This window comes from Cydia amplana, chromosome 13 (genome assembly GCF_948474715.1).
Source record: "Cydia amplana chromosome 13, ilCydAmpl1.1, whole genome shotgun sequence".
Classification (NCBI taxonomy): domain Eukaryota; kingdom Metazoa; phylum Arthropoda; class Insecta; order Lepidoptera; family Tortricidae; genus Cydia; species Cydia amplana.
This window is the reverse complement of record NC_086081.1, coordinates 17606375-17630379: the sequence shown is the minus strand read 5'-3', so window position 1 is coordinate 17630379 and position 24005 is coordinate 17606375. Positions and strand designations below refer to the sequence as shown.

The window sequence follows — 24005 nt, the reverse complement described above, 5'->3', positions numbered from 1 at the left end:
TCATGGATCCTATTGGCTATAAGTACCTATAGTTGGTCAAACCAAATTTGTCAGTAAATAAGGACAAAAAAACAATACTCTTCCTTTTCTTTTGGGTGCTAGTACTAGTGTAAGACAAAGATAGTATGATTCTCTCTGTCTTTGTTTGAAATGAGACAGTCCTATGACTAACTATTTAGGTAGGTATATTTTTTTTGTATTAAATATCATGTTAAATAACTATAATAGGGATTCCTTTTTAGGGTTCCGTAGCCAAATGGCAAAAAACGGAACCCTTATGGATTCGTCATGTCTGTCTGTCTGTCTGTCCGTCTGTCCGTCTGTCTGTCCGTCCGTATGTCACAGCCACTTTTTTCCGAAACTATAAGAACTATACTGTTGAAACTTGGTAAGTAGATGTATTCTGTGAACCGCATTAAGATTTTCACACAAAAATAGAAAAAAAAAACAATAAATTTTGGGGGTTCCCCCTACTTAGAACTGAAACTCTAAAAATTGTTTTTCATCAAACCCATACGTGTGGGGTATCTATGGATAGCACTGATTTAAACTTTCACGATTTTTACACATTATTAAATTATACAACGGGACTTAATCGCGTATCTAAGTTTTAAGATTTACCTCCGACGTTTCGAGGACGGCGTTGTCCCCGTGGTCTCGGAGAAGACTGGCTTAAGTTGACATCAGCATCGTCTAACCGCGCGAGTTTTTCGAACTACCCGCACTTGGTCTTGGTTGGTTGGTGGCGATTAAGTCCCGTTGTATAATTTAATAATATCTATGGATAGGTCTTCAAAAATGATACTGAGGTTCCTAACATCATTTTTTTCTAAACTGAATAGTTTGCGCGAGAGACACTTCCAAAGTGGTAAAATGCGTCCCCCCCCCCCCCTGTAACATCTAAAATAAGAGAAAGATAAAACTAAAAAAAATATATGATGTACATAACCATGCAAACTTCCACCGAAAATTGGTTTGAACGGGATCTAGTAAGTAGTTTTTTTTAATACCTACGTTTAAATCCCCTAAATACGGAACCCTTCATAGGCGAGTCAGACTCGCACTTGGCCGCTTTTTTAACAAAATACGAGTAGTCGCGTTTGTCGAGACAACCGAAAAACTTACCAATTAAAAACAAGCACCGACCATATAAAACTGAGAAATGTAAATAGTGAGCTAAAACCAATTTTAGTTAAAAAGAACTTATAATATATAAAACGCTCAATTCAACGACGACCGCCCTCGATCGACACTGAACCACCAATCCCATCATGTCATAACAATCGTGCATCATTTAATACTATTCCAAAACTAATTTTTTTCCTAAATTAAACTTAAAATTTCAAACTAAATACCATTAATATCAACATATGATATAAAGATAAAAGAGTCATTACTTTTTACCATATTATTTATCATTAATTGTTCTATATTGATAAAGTTTAGTGTCACCAAAACTTCAAGTCGTTCGAATACAAAATGGTTTCAGAACGTGCACTGACGTCATGTTGACGTCTTTTGAGAATTGCCATATAAAATACAATACCAGAATTTCTACGTTAAAATAACTTGTACTTGGTCAAGCAGATCTTGTCAGTAGAAAAAGGCGGCAAATTTTAAAAATGTAGGTGCGTAGGGATATCGTGCCATAGAAAATTTGATTTGCTTGACTTATTTTACTTAACTAATTTAACACTTAATTCCCTTAACAAAGTATAATATTGAGTGTTAGTGAACTTAGTGATATTTTTTGCGAGTCATATAATTTTATTACTTACAAGAGTTAAAATTTGGTTTACGCGAATTACGTGTTCAAAATTTTTTAAAACCTTTTTTGATATACTGGGTCAACGAAATCTTATCAGTAAATAGGAACAAAAATAACTATACTCAATCTTTTCTTTTGGGTGCTAGTACTAGTGTTAGACAAAGATAGTATGATTCTCTCTGTCTATGTTTGAAATCAAACAGACCTTTGACACACTATAGTTTGGTTTGTTTCCGTTATGAACTGCTATCCCAATCCCAGCGTTTGACAGTTTGACGTTTAGCGACAGCGAGTTAAGCCAGTTTAGCCTAGCTAGCGTTATAAATATTGCATGTTTTGTTTTGAATCGTTTTAATGCTATCGCGATTGATAATACCTATTGCCCTTGTTTTGCTTTAAGTAATCGGAACTTCAGGATGTGCAGTTTCATTTGATTCGTAACAACACTAGTGCGCGGCCGTTGTTACTTTATTTTTTAAATATAAATTTAGGGTAGTGGTTGAAATTGTTGCTATGAAATTATTGTTATTTTTATTAGCCCTGGGCGTCGCTCGGGCGTATGATTGTCCGTACTGCCAGCCCGAACAAGTTCACATCGCATTTGGAGGTAATACATACACAAGAATAATTCTATTGCTTATTAACTACTTTGTTCACCTTTAAGCACATAGCCATGTTGTAAATAAGGAAAGTTAGAACCGGGTTAGTACCTATTTAGGTAACATGAGGTCATTAACATAATATTGTGTCATGTCTTTGTTCTACAATAAAGCAATAATTATACAGTAAACATCAGAACTAGCTGAACAAGCTCAATATGATCTGTACCTACAATACTTATTTTAAGAAGTTAAAATAAGTAATATTTATTGAATTAATTTTATTCCTGTTCTTAGTGCATTTTCCTTATTTAGAATCATGATATAATTGCTTAGTTTTATACCCTATGTGTGAGGCACACTATAAGCAGATTTTATTTGATTATAATTAATACCTATGTTATTTTATTATTTTGTTTCTCATACATGAAATGATGGTGATCTGAGAGCCTACTGCAAACCATGTTCTAAGTGTTGCCTCCATGTCACACTTACATACATACAAATTCACTAGTGTCTCAGAGGGGCAACACTTCGAATGTGGTTTCCCGTACACCCCAGGCCAAAAGTATGGAAACAAACTTATATGACAATTGAAAAGTGTAATTTTCATTTTATTCTATTTATTGACAATTCAAAACCAAAGAGTAAAATGATAATAGAACATTTTAAAAGTAAATTACTTATAAATTTCTTTAATAACACTGTAAATTCAACCTTTAGTAGAAAGACAATTAAGAAGGTTGGTTGCTCTCAAATTTATATTTTTTTCGCATATATTAGGATGTTTTAATACTTTGGGTGTTGTTTTAATCTTATAAAACTGCCTAAAGTAATTTTTGCGTTACCAATACACAATTTTTTATAATGTGTTTATATGTATTTTTTATTGTTTTGTAAGTGTTTTTATATTTTACTTTTATATTCATATTGTAAAAAACCCTAGCTTAGAGAAGATAAATAAATAATGGAAATATTAAAAATTAACAAAAATAATTTTGTTTCCATACTTTTGGCCTGGAGTGTAGGTCCTCTGGACATTACCAACTTTACAATCTGGAGTTGGAGTCATAGCCAACACATTGGTTTTGACAATTGAATGAAATGTAAATGGTACAACATTCAAGGTAAGCTTATTAATATACATGCTATTTTACCTCTGTAATTATTATTTTTTAAAATTACATTTTTAAGTAAAAATGCTTACATATTTGTCCTTTATCTGTCTATCAGTTGACATAAAAATGACTTCACACTGGACTAGTAATGAAATACTGTTCTAGTACTGGAATGGTACTAGTAATGGAATGTTACTGATAAGGAAACAAGTCAATAATCTACTGAACTGGGTGGTGTGAGTCTACAATGAGTGTGTCTAGTTTACAAAGAGTTGTACTGACTAATATAAACATGTGATTATGTAGCCAAATACATGTTAATTTGTTAGTTATATTTTGTTGTAAAATACCTATTAGCACTGGCTTTTTTCCTATTTATGTCACATTATAGATAATACGGTATAGTTTACATAATGTTGGACTGTCATTGTCATAATCATAAGAATTATCTGCATGTTTATGATTTCCGGTTGATCTGTGACATGATGCTGTATAATTCAAACTGAACTCCCTACATTAGTCAATTTAATTACTTATTGTTTGTGCAACAATCATGTAATTCATCATGTTTCAAGGTATCACACTAACAGTTAGGTACTCTCTTAAACGACCATACAGTGTAGACTTTATGCCTTTGCAATAAATAAATGTATAAAATAATATTAGGTATGGGACAGTCCCTCAATTATTTAAATTAATGAATGGGACAGTCTTACACAAGTCAACCTTATTACTATTACTTATTCTTGGCTTATGGGGACTGTGGTACTAGACAACGAGATATTATAACATTTATAATGGATATACTTAGGTACAACATACTACAACAAATACTTACATAGAAAACATATATAGCTCAGGGACAAATATCTGTGATTAGCACACAAATAAATGCCCTTACACAGGATTTGAACCCGGGCGTGACCTCCTGCTCCATAGGCAGGTCACTACCAACCAACCAGGCTGGACTAGGCTAGAAAGGTAAATGACAATTTATCAGTGTGGAGAATGGTTCATGAGTCAAGAGTTTCATGAGAATTTATTTATTTATTATGATTATGCTTGCTATGATAGGGGTCAAGGTCCATGGGATACTTTCATCATTTGTATTGTAACAGCATATGTACCATGTTTTGCACTTTTACAGTATTTATTTAGTAAACAATTATGATTATGATTTAAATATACTTGTAGATGTAGTGTAGGGACGCCCGGCCGGATGCAGGCGGGCTGTCGATCGCGTGTCGCGTTCATTTAAATATACTAACTAGATTGCTGAGTGACTATACATTTTACTTCCTAATTTTTAAATATTGTATCTATTGGTTGTCTTAAAATTTAAAAATGCATGTTTAAACTAACCATATTCTGGTTCTTGTTTTACTAGTTTGTTCAGAATTTTGCTTCCCTTGGCTTAAAATGGAAAACTTAAAGGATGTTTTAAAATTTGGTACCCCTGAAAATTGTGGGATTGGTGGGATACACGAAATAGAGAAACTCTATTTATTGTAAACTTAACTTTGAAAAATTGTATAACTGACAAATAGAAGGCAATTTAGCAATTGCAACAACACGTGAATCACGGCGCTGAAGCTGAAACATATCTGCTTGATTACAGAGAAACCCAACGACATCGTGCTGACATGGACCACGTTCAACGACACCCAGGGCTCGTACGCGACCTTCGGGAAGGGACAGCTGCAGGCCCAGGTGTCCGGGTACAGCACTCTCTTCCGAGACGGCGGCAAGCAGCGCCGCGAGCTGTACATACACCGCGTCACGCTGCCCGGCCTCGACTATGACACCACATACGGTACGACACACACGGAGTGAGTCAGCTGCAGGCCCAGGTGTCCGGGTACAGCACTCTCTTCCGAGACGGCGGCAAACAGCGCCGCGAGCTGTACATACACCGCGTCACGCTGCCCGGCCTCGACTATGACACCACATACGGTACGACACACACGGAGTGAGTCAGCTGCAGGCCCAGGTGTCCGGGTACAGCACTCTCTTCCGAGACGGCGGCAAACAGCGCCGCGAGCTGTACATACACCGCGTCACGCTGCCCGGCCTCGACTATGACACCACATACGGTACGACACACACGGAGTGAGACAGCTGAAGGCCCAGGTGTCCGGGTACAGCACTCTCTTCCGAGACGGCGGAAAACATTAGTAGGTACATTGGTAGACAAAAGCAGGATGACAGGATAGTACATAGGTTTAATTAATTTTCTAAGATATAAAAACAACGGTTACCTAAGTCTAAAAGTAATTCGTTTACAGTATACAACGTGGGCTCCGACTTCGGCATGTCGGAGCGGTTCTCCTTCCACGTGCCGCCCAAAGGCAACGACATCAAAGTGCGCGCCGCCATATACGGCGACATGGGCAACAAGAATGCACACGTGAGTACTAACAGCTACCATCACCATCCTATCGATCCACCCACCGTCCATCCTACCACCGTCACCATCCATCTCGTCTTCCCACCATCCATACCTACACAAGTTCCACAACTTCCACAGGGGGGAATATCGCTGGACGTTACATTGCGCTCGGCTCGACCAAATGTAAAGTATTAATTAATCGATAACTGTGTACACAAGATGTCACATACAGAGATATCGAATCAACAGTTGCCCATTTCGAGCATACAATATGATTTTAAAACTACTATACTACCTTACTGACTAACTTATACTTAACAAACTGGTAATTCCAGAAAAAACTCATTTAGATCGTAAAATACATTATCAATCAACCAGTTTTTTAACTTCAATTTAAAACGATGTATGTATGGTCGTTGATTTTCCCTTGCTTGGCGCGGCCTCACCTACAAGTCGGCTCGTGCTTGCAGTCCCTCTCGTACCTGCAAGAAGAGGCGGAGCGCGGGAGCTTCGACCTGATCCTGCACGTGGGCGACTTCGCCTACGACATGCACGACGACGACGCCCGGGTCGGCGACCAGTTCATGCGCCAGCTCCAGCCCGTCGCCAGTCTGCTGCCCTACATGACGTGCGTCGGCAACCACGAGGCCGCCTAGTACATCAGTTCCGATAAGGATAAGCGCTTAAACTTAACATAGAGGACGCTGGACGAGTTTAAAAACAAAAAATGTTTTAGATACCTATGCCAAGTGAAAAAATCAAACCGGCCGAGTGCGAGTCGGACTCGCGCACGGAGGGTTCCGCACCATCAACAAAAAATAGAGCAAAAAAATCGTGTTTGTTGTATGGGAGCCCCCCTTAAATATTTATTTTATTTTATTTTTAGTATTTGTTGTTATAGCGGCAACAGAGATACCTACATCATTTGTGAAAATTTCAACTGTCTAGCTATCGCGGTTCATGAGATACAGCCTGGTGACAGACGGACGGTCGGACGCACAGCGAAGTCTTAGTAATAGGGTCCCGTTTTTTACCCTTTGGGTACGGAACCCTAAAAACATAAACCATAGACTGTAATCGTATCTTAGTACCAGGGATGTTACGAACAGGTCGGTACAGGAACGTCTTAGCATCGCGTAAGTGCTAGACTGCTAGGTAATTTAGTCATTAGCCAAAAAAACCTATTAGAAATGAGCAGTCAAGCGTGAGTAGGACTTAATGTACGGAACCCTTGGAACGCGAGTCCGACTCGCACTTGGCCGGTTTATTGAAAAAAAAATATACTAAAATGTAATATTTGACGTTTTTTATGTATTTATCTTGACATCCGCATCCGCGGATGTGAGCCTTTAAAAATCCGCATCCGCGTCCGCGGATGTCAAAAAATCGGCATCCGCAACATTCCTGCTTAGTACCTAAAGATATAATAGTTAATTTAATTACAAGGGACAGAATTAGTACGTCTTCTTCTTCTTCCTTCCCTTATCCCACCTATGTGGGGTCGGGTCTCCTTGTCAATTTGCGCCAGAGTGGTCGGTTCTGGGTTGTCTGTTCTTCGATGTTCAGGTTCTCCAGGTCGTTTCTAATATTGGACCACCACGTGGATTTTGGCCTGCCTCTTCCTCTAGGGCGTTCGGGAAGGTTTAGCGCAATGTTTACAATATGGTCATTTCCTCTTCTTCGAGTGTGGCCGTACCATCGTAGACGAGATTCAAGGAGTTTGTCTTGGATTGGAGCCACTTTGAAACTTCCGCGGACGTACTCGTTTCTTATCCGGTCTAGTCTTGTGACACCACCAGCCCAGCGTAGCATCTTCATTTCATTTACGTGAAGGGTTTGCTCGTGACATTTCTTTATGGCCCAGCACTCAGAGCCGTATAGCATGGCAGGTCTCACAGCAGTTTTATACACCCTTCCTTTCGCTTTAATGGGCATACGGCTGTCACATAGAACCCCTGATAAGCTTCGCCATTTGAGCCATGCCGCTTGTGTTCTGTGGGAGACGTCTGCATCTATATTGGCATCGGATGAAATGACAGATCCTAGGTATTTAAACCTAGTTACCTCAGGTACAGGATGTTCTCCGATGCACACGTCTCTGTCGTCTTGGACTTCGGTAGAAAATTTGCATTGCATGTACTCGGTTTTGCTCCTGCTAATCTTGAGGCCATTTTGTTCCAATGCTTTAGTCCAGGATGTAAGTTGGGTCTGCATGTCTTCAGCTGACTTGGTTAAGAGTACTACGTCGTCCGCGTATAGCATACACCATGGCACCGGCAGTTGTATATCTTTGGTTAAATAATCCATTACTAAATTAATCTTTAATCTTTATTTATTTACTTGAAACCTAATACAGTAAGTATTACAGCCTTATACAATTACAAAAAAAAGGAAACAAAACAAAAAAAAAACTTATAAGTATTAGGTTTGTATCAGTTTCATTTTGGATTGAGCCTCTGTTTCCTGAACTAGGACAAAGCCTGTGACTCAGGATTCAGCGATTCCTCCGAGGAAAGTGGTACAAGTTATTTTATAAACTTAAGTACTAAAGGAACATACTACTAAGATAGAAAGGGGAAATGTAAAGAGTCTAGATGAATATATGTTCTAAACAAAAACAAAAACGGCTGACGTGTGTGTGTGTGTGTGTGTGTGTGTGTGTGTGTGTGTGTGTGTTAGTAAATTAAACAGTAAAGGGCTTAAAGTGGACCCCTGATGAACACCAACTTGGACTTCGAACGGTTCGCTAAACATTACAGAATTAGTACGTCACTTTAGATTTTTTTTGTTATTTGGTCTTCTTAGGTTAGGTATACTCGGGGCCGGATCTAGGGTAGAGCGAGTGGAGCGGCCGCTCTAGGCGCCGGATGGCAAGGGGGGCGCCAAAATGGCTTGCGAAAAAAAAATTAAAATTCGCGAGTGTGACGCGGGCCCAAAATACGCTTGGAGTTAAATCGAGTAAAGAATGGTGTAAGGTATAGTAATTAGTTGAATATTTCCGCAGTAACTTCAGCAACTACCGCGCCCGTTTCTCCATGCCGGGCGGCACGGAGAGCATGTTCTACAGCTTCGACCTCGGGCCCGTGCACTTCGTGTCCATCTCCACCGAGTACTACTACTTCCTGCAGTGGGGCGCACGCATGCTGTTCGAGCAGTTCACCTGGCTCCAGCAAGACTTGGCCAAGGCTAATGAACCTAACAACAGGTACATATGTCTGTCTCACTCACTCCCGTGCACTTCGTGTCCATCTCCACCGAGTACTACTACTTCCTGCAGTGGGGCGCACGCATGCTGTTCGAGCAGTTCACCTGGCTCCAGCAAGACTTGGCCAAGGCTAATGAACCTAACAACAGGTACATATGTCTGTCTCACTCACTCCCGTGCACTTCGTGTCCATCTCCACCGAGTACTACTACTTCCTGCAGTGGGGCGCACGCATGCTGTTCGAGCAGTTCACCTGGCTCCAGCAAGACTTGGCCAAGGCTAATGAACCTAACAACAGGTACATATGTCTGTCTCACTCACTCCCGTGCACTTCGTGTCCATCTCCACCGAGTACTACTACTTCCTGCAGTGGGGCGCACGCATGCTGTTCGAGCAGTTCACCTGGCTCCAGCAAGACTTGGCCAAGGCTAATGAACCTAACAACAGGTACATATGTCTGTCTCACTCACTCCCGTGCACTTCGTGTCCATCTCCACCGAGTACTACTACTTCCTGCAGTGGGGCGCACGCATGCTGTTCGAGCAGTTCACCTGGCTCCAGCAAGACTTGGCCAAGGCTAATGAACCTAACAACAGGTACATATGTCTGTCTCACTCACTCCCGTGCACTTCGTGTCCATCTCCACCGAGTACTACTACTTCCTGCAGTGGGGCGCACGCATGCTGTTCGAGCAGTTCACCTGGCTCCAGCAAGACTTGGCCAAGGCTAATGAACCTAACAACAGGTACATATGTCTGTCTCACTCACTCCCGTGCACTTCGTGTCCATCTCCACCGAGTACTACTACTTCCTGCAGTGGGGCGCACGCATGCTGTTCGAGCAGTTCACCTGGCTCCAGCAAGACTTGGCCAAGGCTAATGAACCTAACAACAGGTACATATGTCTGTCTCACTCACTCCCGTGCACTTCGTGTCCATCTCCACCGAGTACTACTACTTCCTGCAGTGGGGCGCACGCATGCTGTTCGAGCAGTTCACCTGGCTCCAGCAAGACTTGGCCAAGGCTAATGAACCTAACAACAGGTACATATGTCTGTCTCACTCACTCCCGTGCACTTCGTGTCCATCTCCACCGAGTACTACTACTTCCTGCAGTGGGGCGCACGCATGCTGTTCGAGCAGTTCACCTGGCTCCAGCAAGACTTGGCCAAGGCTAATGAACCTAACAACAGGTACATATGTCTGTCTCACTCACTCCCGTGCACTTCGTGTCCATCTCCACCGAGTACTACTACTTCCTGCAGTGGGGCGCACGCATGCTGTTCGAGCAGTTCACCTGGCTCCAGCAAGACTTGGCCAAGGCTAATGAACCTAACAACAGGTACATATGTCTGTCTCACTCACTCCCGTGCACTTCGTGTCCATCTCCACCGAGTACTACTACTTCCTGCAGTGGGGCGCACGCATGCTGTTCGAGCAGTTCACCTGGCTCCAGCAAGACTTGGCCAAGGCTAATGAACCTAACAACAGGTACATATGTCTGTCTCACTCACTCCCGTGCACTTCGTGTCCATCTCCACCGAGTACTACTACTTCCTGCAGTGGGGCGCACGCATGCTGTTCGAGCAGTTCACCTGGCTCCAGCAAGACTTGGCCAAGGCTAATGAACCTAACAACAGGTACATATGTCTGTCTCACTCACTCCCGTGCACTTCGTGTCCATCTCCACCGAGTACTACTACTTCCTGCAGTGGGGCGCACGCATGCTGTTCGAGCAGTTCACCTGGCTCCAGCAAGACTTGGCCAAGGCTAATGAACCTAACAACAGGTACATATGTCTGTCTCACTCACTCCCGTGCACTTCGTGTCCATCTCCACCGAGTACTACTACTTCCTGCAGTGGGGCGCACGCATGCTGTTCGAGCAGTTCACCTGGCTCCAGCAAGACTTGGCCAAGGCTAATGAACCTAACAACAGGTACATATGTCTGTCTCACTCACTCCCGTGCACTTCGTGTCCATCTCCACCGAGTACTACTACTTCCTGCAGTGGGGCGCACGCATGCTGTTCGAGCAGTTCACCTGGCTCCAGCAAGACTTGGCCAAGGCTAATGAACCTAACAACAGGTACATATGTCTGTCTCACTCACTCCCGTGCACTTCGTGTCCATCTCCACCGAGTACTACTACTTCCTGCAGTGGGGCGCACGCATGCTGTTCGAGCAGTTCACCTGGCTCCAGCAAGACTTGGCCAAGGCTAATGAACCTAACAACAGGTACATATGTCTGTCTCACTCACTCCCGTGCACTTCGTGTCCATCTCCACCGAGTACTACTACTTCCTGCAGTGGGGCGCACGCATGCTGTTCGAGCAGTTCACCTGGCTCCAGCAAGACTTGGCCAAGGCTAATGAACCTAACAACAGGTACATATGTCTGTCTCACTCACTCCCGTGCACTTCGTGTCCATCTCCACCGAGTACTACTACTTCCTGCAGTGGGGCGCACGCATGCTGTTCGAGCAGTTCACCTGGCTCCAGCAAGACTTGGCCAAGGCTAATGAACCTAACAACAGGTACATATGTCTGTCTCACTCACTCCCGTGCACTTCGTGTCCATCTCCACCGAGTACTACTACTTCCTGCAGTGGGGCGCACGCATGCTGTTCGAGCAGTTCACCTGGCTCCAGCAAGACTTGGCCAAGGCTAATGAACCTAACAACAGGTACATATGTCTGTCTCACTCACTCCCGTGCACTTCGTGTCCATCTCCACCGAGTACTACTACTTCCTGCAGTGGGGCGCACGCATGCTGTTCGAGCAGTTCACCTGGCTCCAGCAAGACTTGGCCAAGGCTAATGAACCTAACAACAGGTACATATGTCTGTCTCACTCACTCCCGTGCACTTCGTGTCCATCTCCACCGAGTACTACTACTTCCTGCAGTGGGGCGCACGCATGCTGTTCGAGCAGTTCACCTGGCTCCAGCAAGACTTGGCCAAGGCTAATGAACCTAACAACAGGTACATATGTCTGTCTCACTCACTCCCGTGCACTTCGTGTCCATCTCCACCGAGTACTACTACTTCCTGCAGTGGGGCGCACGCATGCTGTTCGAGCAGTTCACCTGGCTCCAGCAAGACTTGGCCAAGGCTAATGAACCTAACAACAGGTACATATGTCTGTCTCACTCACTCCCGTGCACTTCGTGTCCATCTCCACCGAGTACTACTACTTCCTGCAGTGGGGCGCACGCATGCTGTTCGAGCAGTTCACCTGGCTCCAGCAAGACTTGGCCAAGGCTAATGAACCTAACAACAGGTACATATGTCTGTCTCACTCACTCCCGTGCACTTCGTGTCCATCTCCACCGAGTACTACTACTTCCTGCAGTGGGGCGCACGCATGCTGTTCGAGCAGTTCACCTGGCTCCAGCAAGACTTGGCCAAGGCTAATGAACCTAACAACAGGTACATATGTCTGTCTCACTCACTCCCGTGCACTTCGTGTCCATCTCCACCGAGTACTACTACTTCCTGCAGTGGGGCGCACGCATGCTGTTCGAGCAGTTCACCTGGCTCCAGCAAGACTTGGCCAAGGCTAATGAACCTAACAACAGGTACATATGTCTGTCTCACTCACTCCCGTGCACTTCGTGTCCATCTCCACCGAGTACTACTACTTCCTGCAGTGGGGCGCACGCATGCTGTTCGAGCAGTTCACCTGGCTCCAGCAAGACTTGGCCAAGGCTAATGAACCTAACAACAGGTACATATGTCTGTCTCACTCACTCCCGTGCACTTCGTGTCCATCTCCACCGAGTACTACTACTTCCTGCAGTGGGGCGCACGCATGCTGTTCGAGCAGTTCACCTGGCTCCAGCAAGACTTGGCCAAGGCTAATGAACCTAACAACAGGTACATATGTCTGTCTCACTCACTCCCGTGCACTTCGTGTCCATCTCCACCGAGTACTACTACTTCCTGCAGTGGGGCGCACGCATGCTGTTCGAGCAGTTCACCTGGCTCCAGCAAGACTTGGCCAAGGCTAATGAACCTAACAACAGGTACATATGTCTGTCTCACTCACTCCCGTGCACTTCGTGTCCATCTCCACCGAGTACTACTACTTCCTGCAGTGGGGCGCACGCATGCTGTTCGAGCAGTTCACCTGGCTCCAGCAAGACTTGGCCGAGGCTAATGAACCTAACAACAGGTACATATGTCTGTCTCACTCACTCCCGTGCACTTCGTGTCCATCTCCACCGAGTACTACTACTTCCTGCAGTGGGGCGCACGCATGCTGTTCGAGCAGTTCACCTGGCTCCAGCAAGACTTGGCCAAGGCTAATGAACCTAACAACAGGTACATATGTCTGTCTCACTCACTCCCGTGCACTTCGTGTCCATCTCCACCGAGTACTACTACTTCCTGCAGTGGGGCGCACGCATGCTGTTCGAGCAGTTCACCTGGCTCCAGCAAGACTTGGCCAAGGCTAATGAACCTAACAACAGGTACATATGTCTGTCTCACTCACTCCCGTGCACTTCGTGTCCATCTCCACCGAGTACTACTACTTCCTGCAGTGGGGCGCACGCATGCTGTTCGAGCAGTTCACCTGGCTCCAGCAAGACTTGGCCAAGGCTAATGAACCTAACAACAGGTACATATGTCTGTCTCACTCACTCCCGTGCACTTCGTGTCCATCTCCACCGAGTACTACTACTTCCTGCAGTGGGGCGCACGCATGCTGTTCGAGCAGTTCACCTGGCTCCAGCAAGACTTGGCCAAGGCTAATGAACCTAACAACAGGTACATATGTCTGTCTCACTCACTCCCGTGCACTTCGTGTCCATCTCCACCGAGTACTACTACTTCCTGCAGTGGGGCGCACGCATGCTGTTCGAGCAGTTCACCTGGCTCCAGCAAGACTTGGCCAAGGCTAATGAACCTAACAACAGGTACATATGTCTGTCTCACTCACTCCCGTGCACTTCGTGTCCATCTCCACCGAGTACTACTACTTCCTGCAGTGGGGCGCACGCATGCTGTTCGAGCAGTTCACCTGGCTCCAGCAAGACTTGGCCAAGGCTAATGAACCTAACAACAGGTACATATGTCTGTCTCACTCACTCCCGTGCACTTCGTGTCCATCTCCACCGAGTACTACTACTTCCTGCAGTGGGGCGCACGCATGCTGTTCGAGCAGTTCACCTGGCTCCAGCAAGACTTGGCCAAGGCTAATGAACCTAACAACAGGTACATATGTCTGTCTCACTCACTCCCGTGCACTTCGTGTCCATCTCCACCGAGTACTACTACTTCCTGCAGTGGGGCGCACGCATGCTGTTCGAGCAGTTCACCTGGCTCCAGCAAGACTTGGCCAAGGCTAATGAACCTAACAACAGGTACATATGTCTGTCTCACTCACTCCCGTGCACTTCGTGTCCATCTCCACCGAGTACTACTACTTCCTGCAGTGGGGCGCACGCATGCTGTTCGAGCAGTTCACCTGGCTCCAGCAAGACTTGGCCAAGGCTAATGAACCTAACAACAGGTACATATGTCTGTCTCACTCACTCCCGTGCACTTCGTGTCCATCTCCACCGAGTACTACTACTTCCTGCAGTGGGGCGCACGCATGCTGTTCGAGCAGTTCACCTGGCTCCAGCAAGACTTGGCCAAGGCTAATGAACCTAACAACAGGTACATATGTCTGTCTCACTCACTCCCGTGCACTTCGTGTCCATCTCCACCGAGTACTACTACTTCCTGCAGTGGGGCGCACGCATGCTGTTCGAGCAGTTCACCTGGCTCCAGCAAGACTTGGCCAAGGCTAATGAACCTAACAACAGGTATGGACTGATTCAACATTACCACCCTTAAAAGCAAGTGTAGGTACTCATATAGAGTTACCTCATGCATGCGCCCGCGAGGTATCGAAAAGACGTGCGGCGCGGCGTCAACATTAAACAAGTGTAAACGTATGTGAGCGGCCTAATAAGCACGCTGCTCAAATCTCTTGGACAGTCAGCAGCAATAGTTGCTAAGCGGGCGAGGTGTTCAAAATGATCTTGACGCGACTGTATTGTAAAGAGAGTAAGAGCGCGTCAAGGTAATTTGGAACATCTCGCCCGCTTTCCCGCTTAGCAACTATTGCTGTTAGACCAGCCACTCCCGTATCCCGTAGTAGTATGGTAATTATTTTATTAGACCGCAGTTGTGACTTCTGATCCTTGTATTAGTGTTGCCCGGCTGGAAAGGGGTGCCGTTACCCCTACCAGCTTTTGAATTTCCCGAGTAAAACTCTCATTTGTCATACATTCGCCGTCGAAAACACCTTTTTCACAAACCGGCCGGACTAGATAGGCTGTCTGTTGCAGAGCCGAGCGTCCGTGGATCGTGCTGATGGGCCACCGGCCGATGTACTGCAGCAACTCCGACGACATCGACTGCAGCTTCGAGTACACCCGCCGAGGGATCCCCTTCATCGGCCTGAGTGAGTCCAACATGAACATTACCGTATAGACATAAGGTGCACTGTCCTGTACTCTGATGACTGCAGCTACGAGTACACCCGCCGAGGGATCCCCTTCATCGGCCTGAGTGAGTCCAACATGAACCTTACCGTATAGACATAAGGTGCACTGTCCTGTACTCCGATGACTGCAGCTTCGAGTACACCCGCCGAGGGATCCCCTTCACCGGCCTGGGTGAGCCAACTGACATATTATAAACCTTATAGCCAATGGACATACAGTGCGGCAAGGTCAAGGGCGTCCCCGCCCCGCAGTATACGCAGAGTATACGCAGATACGACGGTATATGGTGATTGCCTACTCTCTCGTACCAAGAAAGTCGTACAACGGCTACAAAATGCCTGCATACGCTTCTGTTTCCCAATACCTCCAAGATCCCATATTACTCCGCATCTAAACATTAATAAACTTTTAAATTTGAATGGTCGACGTACCCTACATTTTACCACGCTTTTATTCGGTATCTTCCATAGTAAAAAACCCACATATTTGCATGATAAGTTGGCCTTCTATCAGCGGCGTATCAGGCGTAATCCCCGACTGATTAGCCCAAGGCACAATACCGCAGCATTTCGTGGCAGTTTTCGTGATGCTGCCACGAAGTGCTGGAATAACCTTCCGCCACCTATTTGGGAGAGCATGACTGTTAGTGGGTTCAAGTCCAAACTGAAAAAACACCTATTGGCTCAAGATTTAGATTTAGATTTCTTTATTTCAAGATGAAAAATTACACTATAAATTTGCTACATTCGTCAAAATTATGTTTATCTTCTCATCATGGTCGTCAAAAATTACATTATAAATTTAAAATAAAAATAATAAGATTAAGATTAATTGTGTCCCCAATAAGGATCGTCATGTACAAAGAAAAACATGTCAAACAATTGAATATAAACCAAGTTAACATTAAAGTCGGTGTCAACGTAAATAATTTGTAACTGTCATTAAAATGTCAAATAAAGATAAAAATATCACAAATGAACAAAATAACAAAATGTCATGTTTAAAATACAAATCAACAATTGAATAATAAATAAAATTACATATGTCGTTACAAATTCAATTCCATGTACCTACTCATTTACAGAATACAGAGGGTTAACAAAAGGTTTCTCAATTTGCGCTTAAATGTATTGCAACAGGGTATTGCTGCCCAAGGGAATCATTCTTTAAATGGTAATCGGTATTAGCTATGGTTCCTTAACCCCAAAGTCGATTTCTACTTAACCGCCTTATAATAAAAATTATATGTATAATATTTTTTGTAATATATAAGTATTGGTATTTCCTATTTAAAACTTATTACTTTATCTAATTATCTGACTCACAAACTATACTATTACTACTGACTGACGTACAAGTCGCGCAGTATGCTGTCCTGCGCCGCACACCTCGCTGGTTCCGCAGAAAACCAGCGCCGTTGGCAACGCTAAGTCGTGCCAAGGGTTCCAACTGTATTGCTGAGTGGAGACCACTTCAGCCTCACATCTTTTTATCTGTGTTTTGTTTTGTATACTTCTTGTTTTACATTTTTCAGTTGTTCACATCACTCGTTTCAGTTGATATATTTTGTAAAGTAATGATGTGTGTTGCCTGAATAAATATGTTTCTATTCTATTCTATTCTTCTATTTTAAAGTAAATGAAATTGTAAGCAAGACTATAGATAAAGGAACATGTTCAGGCCTGGAACCGCTGCTGAAGCAGTACGGCGTGGACGTGGCGGTCTGGGCGCACGAACACTCGTACGAGCGCTCGTGGCCGCTCTACGACGGCAAGGTCTACAACGGGTCACTCGAGCACCCCTACACCAATCCTGGGTGAGTTTGAAGCAGGGGTCTTCAAGTCACGGCCCGCGAACTTGAACTTTTAGCCCGTGGAAAGAAAGCGGGAGGGTCAAAGACCATACAAAACGGGAGAGCTGAAAAGGCTTGAATTTTAGAGACACTAAAAACGTTTACCGAGGCATATGTAAATGTGTTGGTCATAATATATAATCATTCGTCGAACGGGTTCCGAAAAACCATCTACATTTTGAATTCTCCGAAATATGAAACAGCAGATTTCTTTTTTGCTTTTTCGGGGACTGCCCTATAGTAAAAGTTTTTCAGTATACCCATGCCCTAGGTATTCACGTGTCAGACTTGTCAGAGGATGGTCAAACATAACAATGTCGCCTTTATATACAGCAGAATTCCTTGAAGAATTAACCCATAACAAATACATGTAAAAACGTACCTAAATGTTTTAAATTAGGTAGGTATATATATTGCAAATAAGTACCTATTGTAACAGTGTGGACGATGGTATACGGTCGCCAATCTTGATAATTGGTAAAAATCCACCAGTGGAGTTAGATTGGAGTCTATTGTCTATCTGGGAATGATTAACTTTTTTTGATCAGTCAACAATTAAAATCATTAATCATTATGTAGTTTTTACGTATTTCAAAAAATATACCTACTTACAAAAATTTTTCTTCAAACTTCCCACCTTTGCAAGTCAACAATAAGTTTCATAATGTTGAAAACTTTGCGACGCCAAAACAATTATTGTTATTACAATCTATTTTCGGTATTACCGCGGTGTATTTGGATGCGTAATGATAAACATATTTAGAGGCAAGTCACTTTTTGGAAATATTTTTGATTCATTTGCGCCTTTTCTTCTTGCTGTAGTGATTATTGTTGTTATGAATGTTATAATTTCGTTAACTTATTGACTTAATGTCACTATCACTGTTAATGCTTGCTGTATATTATGTTTGTCTAATGTCACGCTCCATCACTTCACAAGCCAGCAGAAGTAGCTAAACGGGCAAGATGTTCTAAATGATGTTATAAACACGCATATCGTTTAGGAAATAAAAGCGAGTGCAAATTATTTTCAACACCCCGTCCGTTTAGCATTGTAAGTATTCTGTTTATTTGTTGTTGTGTAACGCTTAGTTGCGCTCGCGTTCATGTACAAACAGGAACACTCCTAACTGTACATCGGTGGACCTTATTACAAAAGGCACAAGGTCCACCGGTGTACAGTTAGGAGTGGGCGACGGTAGCAGGTAACGTCACGCACGTTGGTTGCAGCGCTCCCGTGCACGTCGTGACGGGGTCGGCCGGCTGCCAGGAGAACCACAGCGAATTTAACGGTGAATATTTTACTTATTCTTGTAATATCATGTAGTATTAGTATTGGACTAGCAAAGCAAATGAATTACTTTAAAATGTATTTCGCTGTCAATGATCCAATTAATACAGTTTAAGAAAAACTAAATTGGCTTCCTCTCTCTAAACCTTGTAAATATATTGATCGTATTTATGTCGCAGCGACGCGACCGGAGTGGTCCGCGTTCCGCACGGAGGCCTACGGCTACACGCGGCTGCGGGCCGAGCGCGCACAGCTCTACTTCGAGCAGGTACCTATCTACTTACTTACCTTTATACTAGAAAACCAGCTCTCGAAAAGCTTCTGCCTGAGTTAAGCCTTCCTTAACCTTCCTTAGCAGTGGGAACATTTGAAGAAAGTTCAGCATCATCCAACACACAATTTTGCGTGTATAACTGGCCTTAAAATTTATAGTTTATGATGGTTCATTATTTTGTAAGTGGGTAGATTTGCACAGTGTAGTTTTTCCTCAGTCACCCGTTGACCACGAACGCTATAAAGGGTTGGAAACGTCGGGATGTAGAATAAATTCAATATACGCGATATAATCCGTTTTAATAGTTTTATTTCCGAGTCTAGTATTAGTACTAAAGTCTATTTTTTTATTCGGTAAACTGAAATGACAGTTAATAGTATGAACATGAAATGTCATTTCATACTATTAACTGTCATTTCAGTCTACCGAATAAAAAAATAGATTTTAGTATTGCCTCGAGCCAGACGCACGGGCGAATGATAACAAAATGACATCATTTTGATGTCGGAATGTATATTCGAATTGGCTTCTCCGTTTTTATCAACAATAGAATACCTACAATATTTATGAATTTTGGTGATAAATTAGTCGTTCAATCGTCAGGTGGACGTGGAGCAGGGCGGCAAGGTTGTGGACCGCTTCCGACTCGTCAAGGACCGCCACGGGGCCTACCACTACCACTAAACAAACCGTGGGCCCCGATATACTAGCAACAAACCATGCAATACCTACCACTAAACCAAGCTACAGTACCTCCTGGGCCTAAACAACCCGGAGGCCCTCTAAGACTACACCATATAGGCTCTACCGCTACCGTACCGCTCTAAACTGTGCCTCTGGCCATATACCGCTACCTTACACTGGGCCTCATACTGCTGCGACTGGACCAACCAAAAACTTGTCTACATTTAAACCATCGAACTCATACAAATTATTAGATATCTGTAACATCGCCCACACTGTTGAATGACAGTTCGTATAACCCTTATTACAAAAGGCCTAAGGTTCACCGATGGGCAGTGTTGCTGTTTGTAGGTACTATACAATAAGGTTCTCAAAAGTATCTCAAGATTGACTTGACCAGATACCTCCGCCATGTTACCATGGAAAAGACCTAAATATGCACTCCAACGCCTTGAAAAATAATTGTGTTTAATTCAAGCGCCTTGCTTCGTTTCGACATTTTGTTGATTTCCATCACAGAAGGGTCCCAATATGCTTCAAGTACAATAAGGATGTTTCCATCTGAAATTGCAATGGAAATTCTGATAAAAAGGTCCTTAATACAGGTAAAGCATATGGATCCTTCTGTTCTGGAAAGCCACATATAATCTCATGGCCATTGTATGGCCATATTGTACCTACATCGAAAGCATCAAAGGTCATCTCTTTCACTTCACCGGGAGACTCCGTATCAATAGATATTAAATAGTTAGGAAGAGCTCAAATACCTACGTTTTGAAATTATACTTATAAATGATTTATTCTTATGATCAGTGCATGTTTTTAAGTTTTTTTTCTTCTTTGAAACAGCTTTAATAAATAACGTAACGGCATCTCGACATTGTATAGGTACCTATGCGTATACCTACATATTAGATATAAGTTTAGCGTTATTCGCTGTACTAAATGTAGTGCCAATCATGTAATTGTAGGTATTTGCTAATAAATTATACAAATTAATAACATCGCTTTCATTTTACTCTCCTTGATACGTAAAACTACAAAAGAAGTACTTACACTTATTTCGTTGTATTTATTTAATACAGCCAACATGGCTCATAAAGGCTTTGAAAATTATGACGATTTGAATTTGTCTACGGTGATATTGAAACCACAGTATATATGTATGTATAATGCGTCATGGTTCGTTACAATCATTCATTACTGAACCTGTAGTCTGTTTTCAAAATATATATGACTACGTTACATACTACCATACATTTTCTATGCAAAATAATCTACCTAATTTCCTATGAACCTTACTTCAAAGTTAAAAAACAGACTAAAGTCTGTTTTTTTAATCGGTAGACTAAAATGATATTTCATAGTATGAACCTATATACTTACTTTACTCTTTGGTATGAACATCATGTGTCATTTCATACTATGAAATGTCATATTAGTCTACCGAATAAAAAAATAGACTACCAAAATGTGGTTTTCCGTAGCTAATTGAAACTTTAACTTACCTAATACTTTAAGTAGTCTGTGGTAGCAACAATTTGCAACTTTAAATAGGTACCTACTTAATTTTAATAACGTCAAGGAATCGTTAAAGGTTTAAGTGGCTGTCAGGCCGTAGGTATAGTGATCTGTGAATGAATGACGTGTTGCAGGGCGCCCGTGCACCTGGTGTCGGGCTCCGCGGGCTGCCAGGAGGGCCGCGACCGCTTCCATCGTGAGTATGGCTAATATACAATATACACCCGACCGCCAACGGCCGACCCTGATACGGACAAAATGGCCATGTTTGTATGAAACATTTTGGTGTGAGGCTCGGCTCAGTTACTACAGCAAAATGTTGATGAGTGGCATGAGATAGCTACGTTGATACCGAGCGCGGGCACTGATGGGAATAGCTGCCTGTTTTCATACACATCATTCCCATTTGTCCCCGACTCGTATATGGCGGGGGCATATGAGAATAAACCGTTCTAAAACCAGAGTGTATTGTAGTGGCGGCAATGTGCCCATCACCAGTGATGTCTCCGCCGGAAATAAGTACCTAGCCTAAAATAACCAAATTGCAGATAACCCGTACTCGTGGTCGGCGTTCCAGTCGCAGGACTACGGCTACACGCGCTTCGCGGCGCACAACCGGACGCACCTCTACATGGAGCAGGTGAGCTTTGAAGCCAAAGCGGAGGCCTAATAGGGTGGCGAACAGAAGTATACCTACCGTTATTTCTGCCTCTCTGTCGTTCGAATATGCAAGAGCGATAGAGAAGTAGATAACGATATTTCCATCTTCTTAAAGCCGGCTTCCCACGGCCCGTGTTTATTACAGGCCAGGCCGGACCGCGCCACGCCTGTGGATGCCTGTGCGGTTGATTAAGCCGGCTTCCCACGGCCCGTTTTTTCACAGATCTGACCGCGCCTCTACAGGCCGACAGATCGTGGGAACGGTCGCATCCGACGAGGCCTGTGCGCTGTCCCAGGTGAAATGAACCGACGCAGACGCGCCCCTACAGGCACCGTCGCGCCGCGCCGCGACGCGCCTTTGAAGTTACCGACTCCCGACGGATCGGACGGGTGACGACAGGCCTCGTCGGATGCGACCGTTCCCACGATCTTAGGCCTGTAGAGGCGCGGTCAGAACTGTGAAAAAACGGGCCGTGGGAAGCCGGCTTTACGGTTTTTTCGGCGTAAGACAAAAAGACGGGCAAATATTTCCCGCCCGGAACCTCGTTGTGTTTTAGATACCCTTTGGCCGCCAAAGACGTCTATAGAGGCGCACGGTTGCAATTTAAATAATTACCTTCAGAAAAGAATCATCGAAATGCCAATATGGTTTCATGGAGTGTTATGAAAATATATCTGTGGCGTTCCAAGGGTTAAATGAATTATGTTATTGCATTGGTACATAATTACAGAATCTTCTGTTCCAGGTGTCCGCGGATCTCAAAGGCCAGGTGATCGACTCCTTCTGGCTCGTCAAGACCAAGCTCTCCTTCAACATGCCTTCAATTCTATGAACATACTTACATAATAACTGTCATGAAGTTTGAACATTCTTGGCTAGTCAGTAAGGGATCATTTGTAAAAACTTTTCTTACCACGTTTAGGTACTTAAAGAAATAGTACATTATTGTCGAGGTTCGGAAGTAGCTACTTGCAGGCTGAGGATTCGTTTTAAACGGACGACCTTGGGAGTCCGTTTAATTGAATCCGAAGCCAGCAAGTAGCCTTCCAGCCGAGTCATATATAGTGCTTTTCTCAAAAATGGTGCAAGAAATAGAAATATTTTACAGAACTTACAGAAGCAACGTTCTAATTTTCCATTAATTTTCACAGAAAAAAATACAACCATTAAAAAAATTAGCTTGCCGCCTTTAAAAAAAAAAGAAATGTATTTTTCTGCTGAAAATACGACAACCTATTTGAGACACCTAAATAGTCGCGGTACCAACATTAAGCCTGTAACAGACTATGGCACCGCACCGCGACCTTGGAGCTCGCACGCAGTGAGAGGGAGAAAGAGATATCTGTTTCTCGCTCTCACTTATGGGTGCGACGCTCCAAGGTCGCGGTGCGGTGCGATAGTCTGTTATAGGCTTTATAATAATAAGTGCTGATCATCTGTTTGGCTGTTTAAGGGACCTATGCCTTCATTTGATATGGCCCTTGGAGGATATAAATGGCCATTTGAAGTTTTAAAAAGTTTGGAACTCGTTAAATAATGGAATTTGTATGCGACATTGCAGTCCCGAAATCGAGACTGCAATGTTTTTAATTTTTTAATTTTTTGAATGACCATAAACTACGCACTTCGCGACCTATTTTTTAACCGGCAACGTCGACTTTGCCGTCCATTTTTGAGAAAAATACCTTTTCAATTTATTTTTTGCATTTTTAACCCAAGCTGCGATGCAACTATAATACTTGGGAGTTTTTTGTTACTAGGGCTACCTAGTAAAACTCTCAAATAAATAAAAAATCTCAATTATTTCACTTATTCTCAAGTATTAATACATTAATACCCCCAATACAAGTATTAAGTATATTCATTGTGTCACGTCACCCTAGTGACTGCTATAGTTATTGGTAACAAACACTTATATTGGCTTGTTTCTTTCTGCATTGTAAAATTTTGCTGTATATTCTTAATGACTGATTTTATTTTAGTTTAGCTGTATAATTGTATTTATTTCAGTTTATTTATTTATTTCGAATTGTATATTTTAATTTGCATGCCACTAAAATGGTGAATAGTGCTGTGCCATGTTATTTTAAGTCCATCACTATACAGTACCACCATGATTCTCGCAAATGAAAAACTTTGAACTTT

General features: G+C 43.3%; 1 protein-coding gene across 1 annotated transcript; it reads left to right on the top strand.

Annotated features, from left to right (window-relative positions):
• The first annotated feature begins 2091 nt into the window (after nucleotides 1-2091).
• LOC134653746 (acid phosphatase type 7-like) lies at nucleotides 2092-22692 on the top strand. Its single transcript, XM_063509141.1, is given in 12 exon segments — nucleotides 2092-2375; nucleotides 5104-5298; nucleotides 5301-5432; nucleotides 5435-5578; nucleotides 5771-5892; nucleotides 6345-6529; nucleotides 8879-9079; nucleotides 15419-15534; nucleotides 17258-17393; nucleotides 21334-21395; nucleotides 21748-21839; nucleotides 22606-22692. Coding segments are annotated over 12 exon segments (1566 nt in total). The 5' UTR covers nucleotides 2092-2281.
• The last annotated feature ends 1313 nt before the right edge of the window (nucleotides 22693-24005 follow it).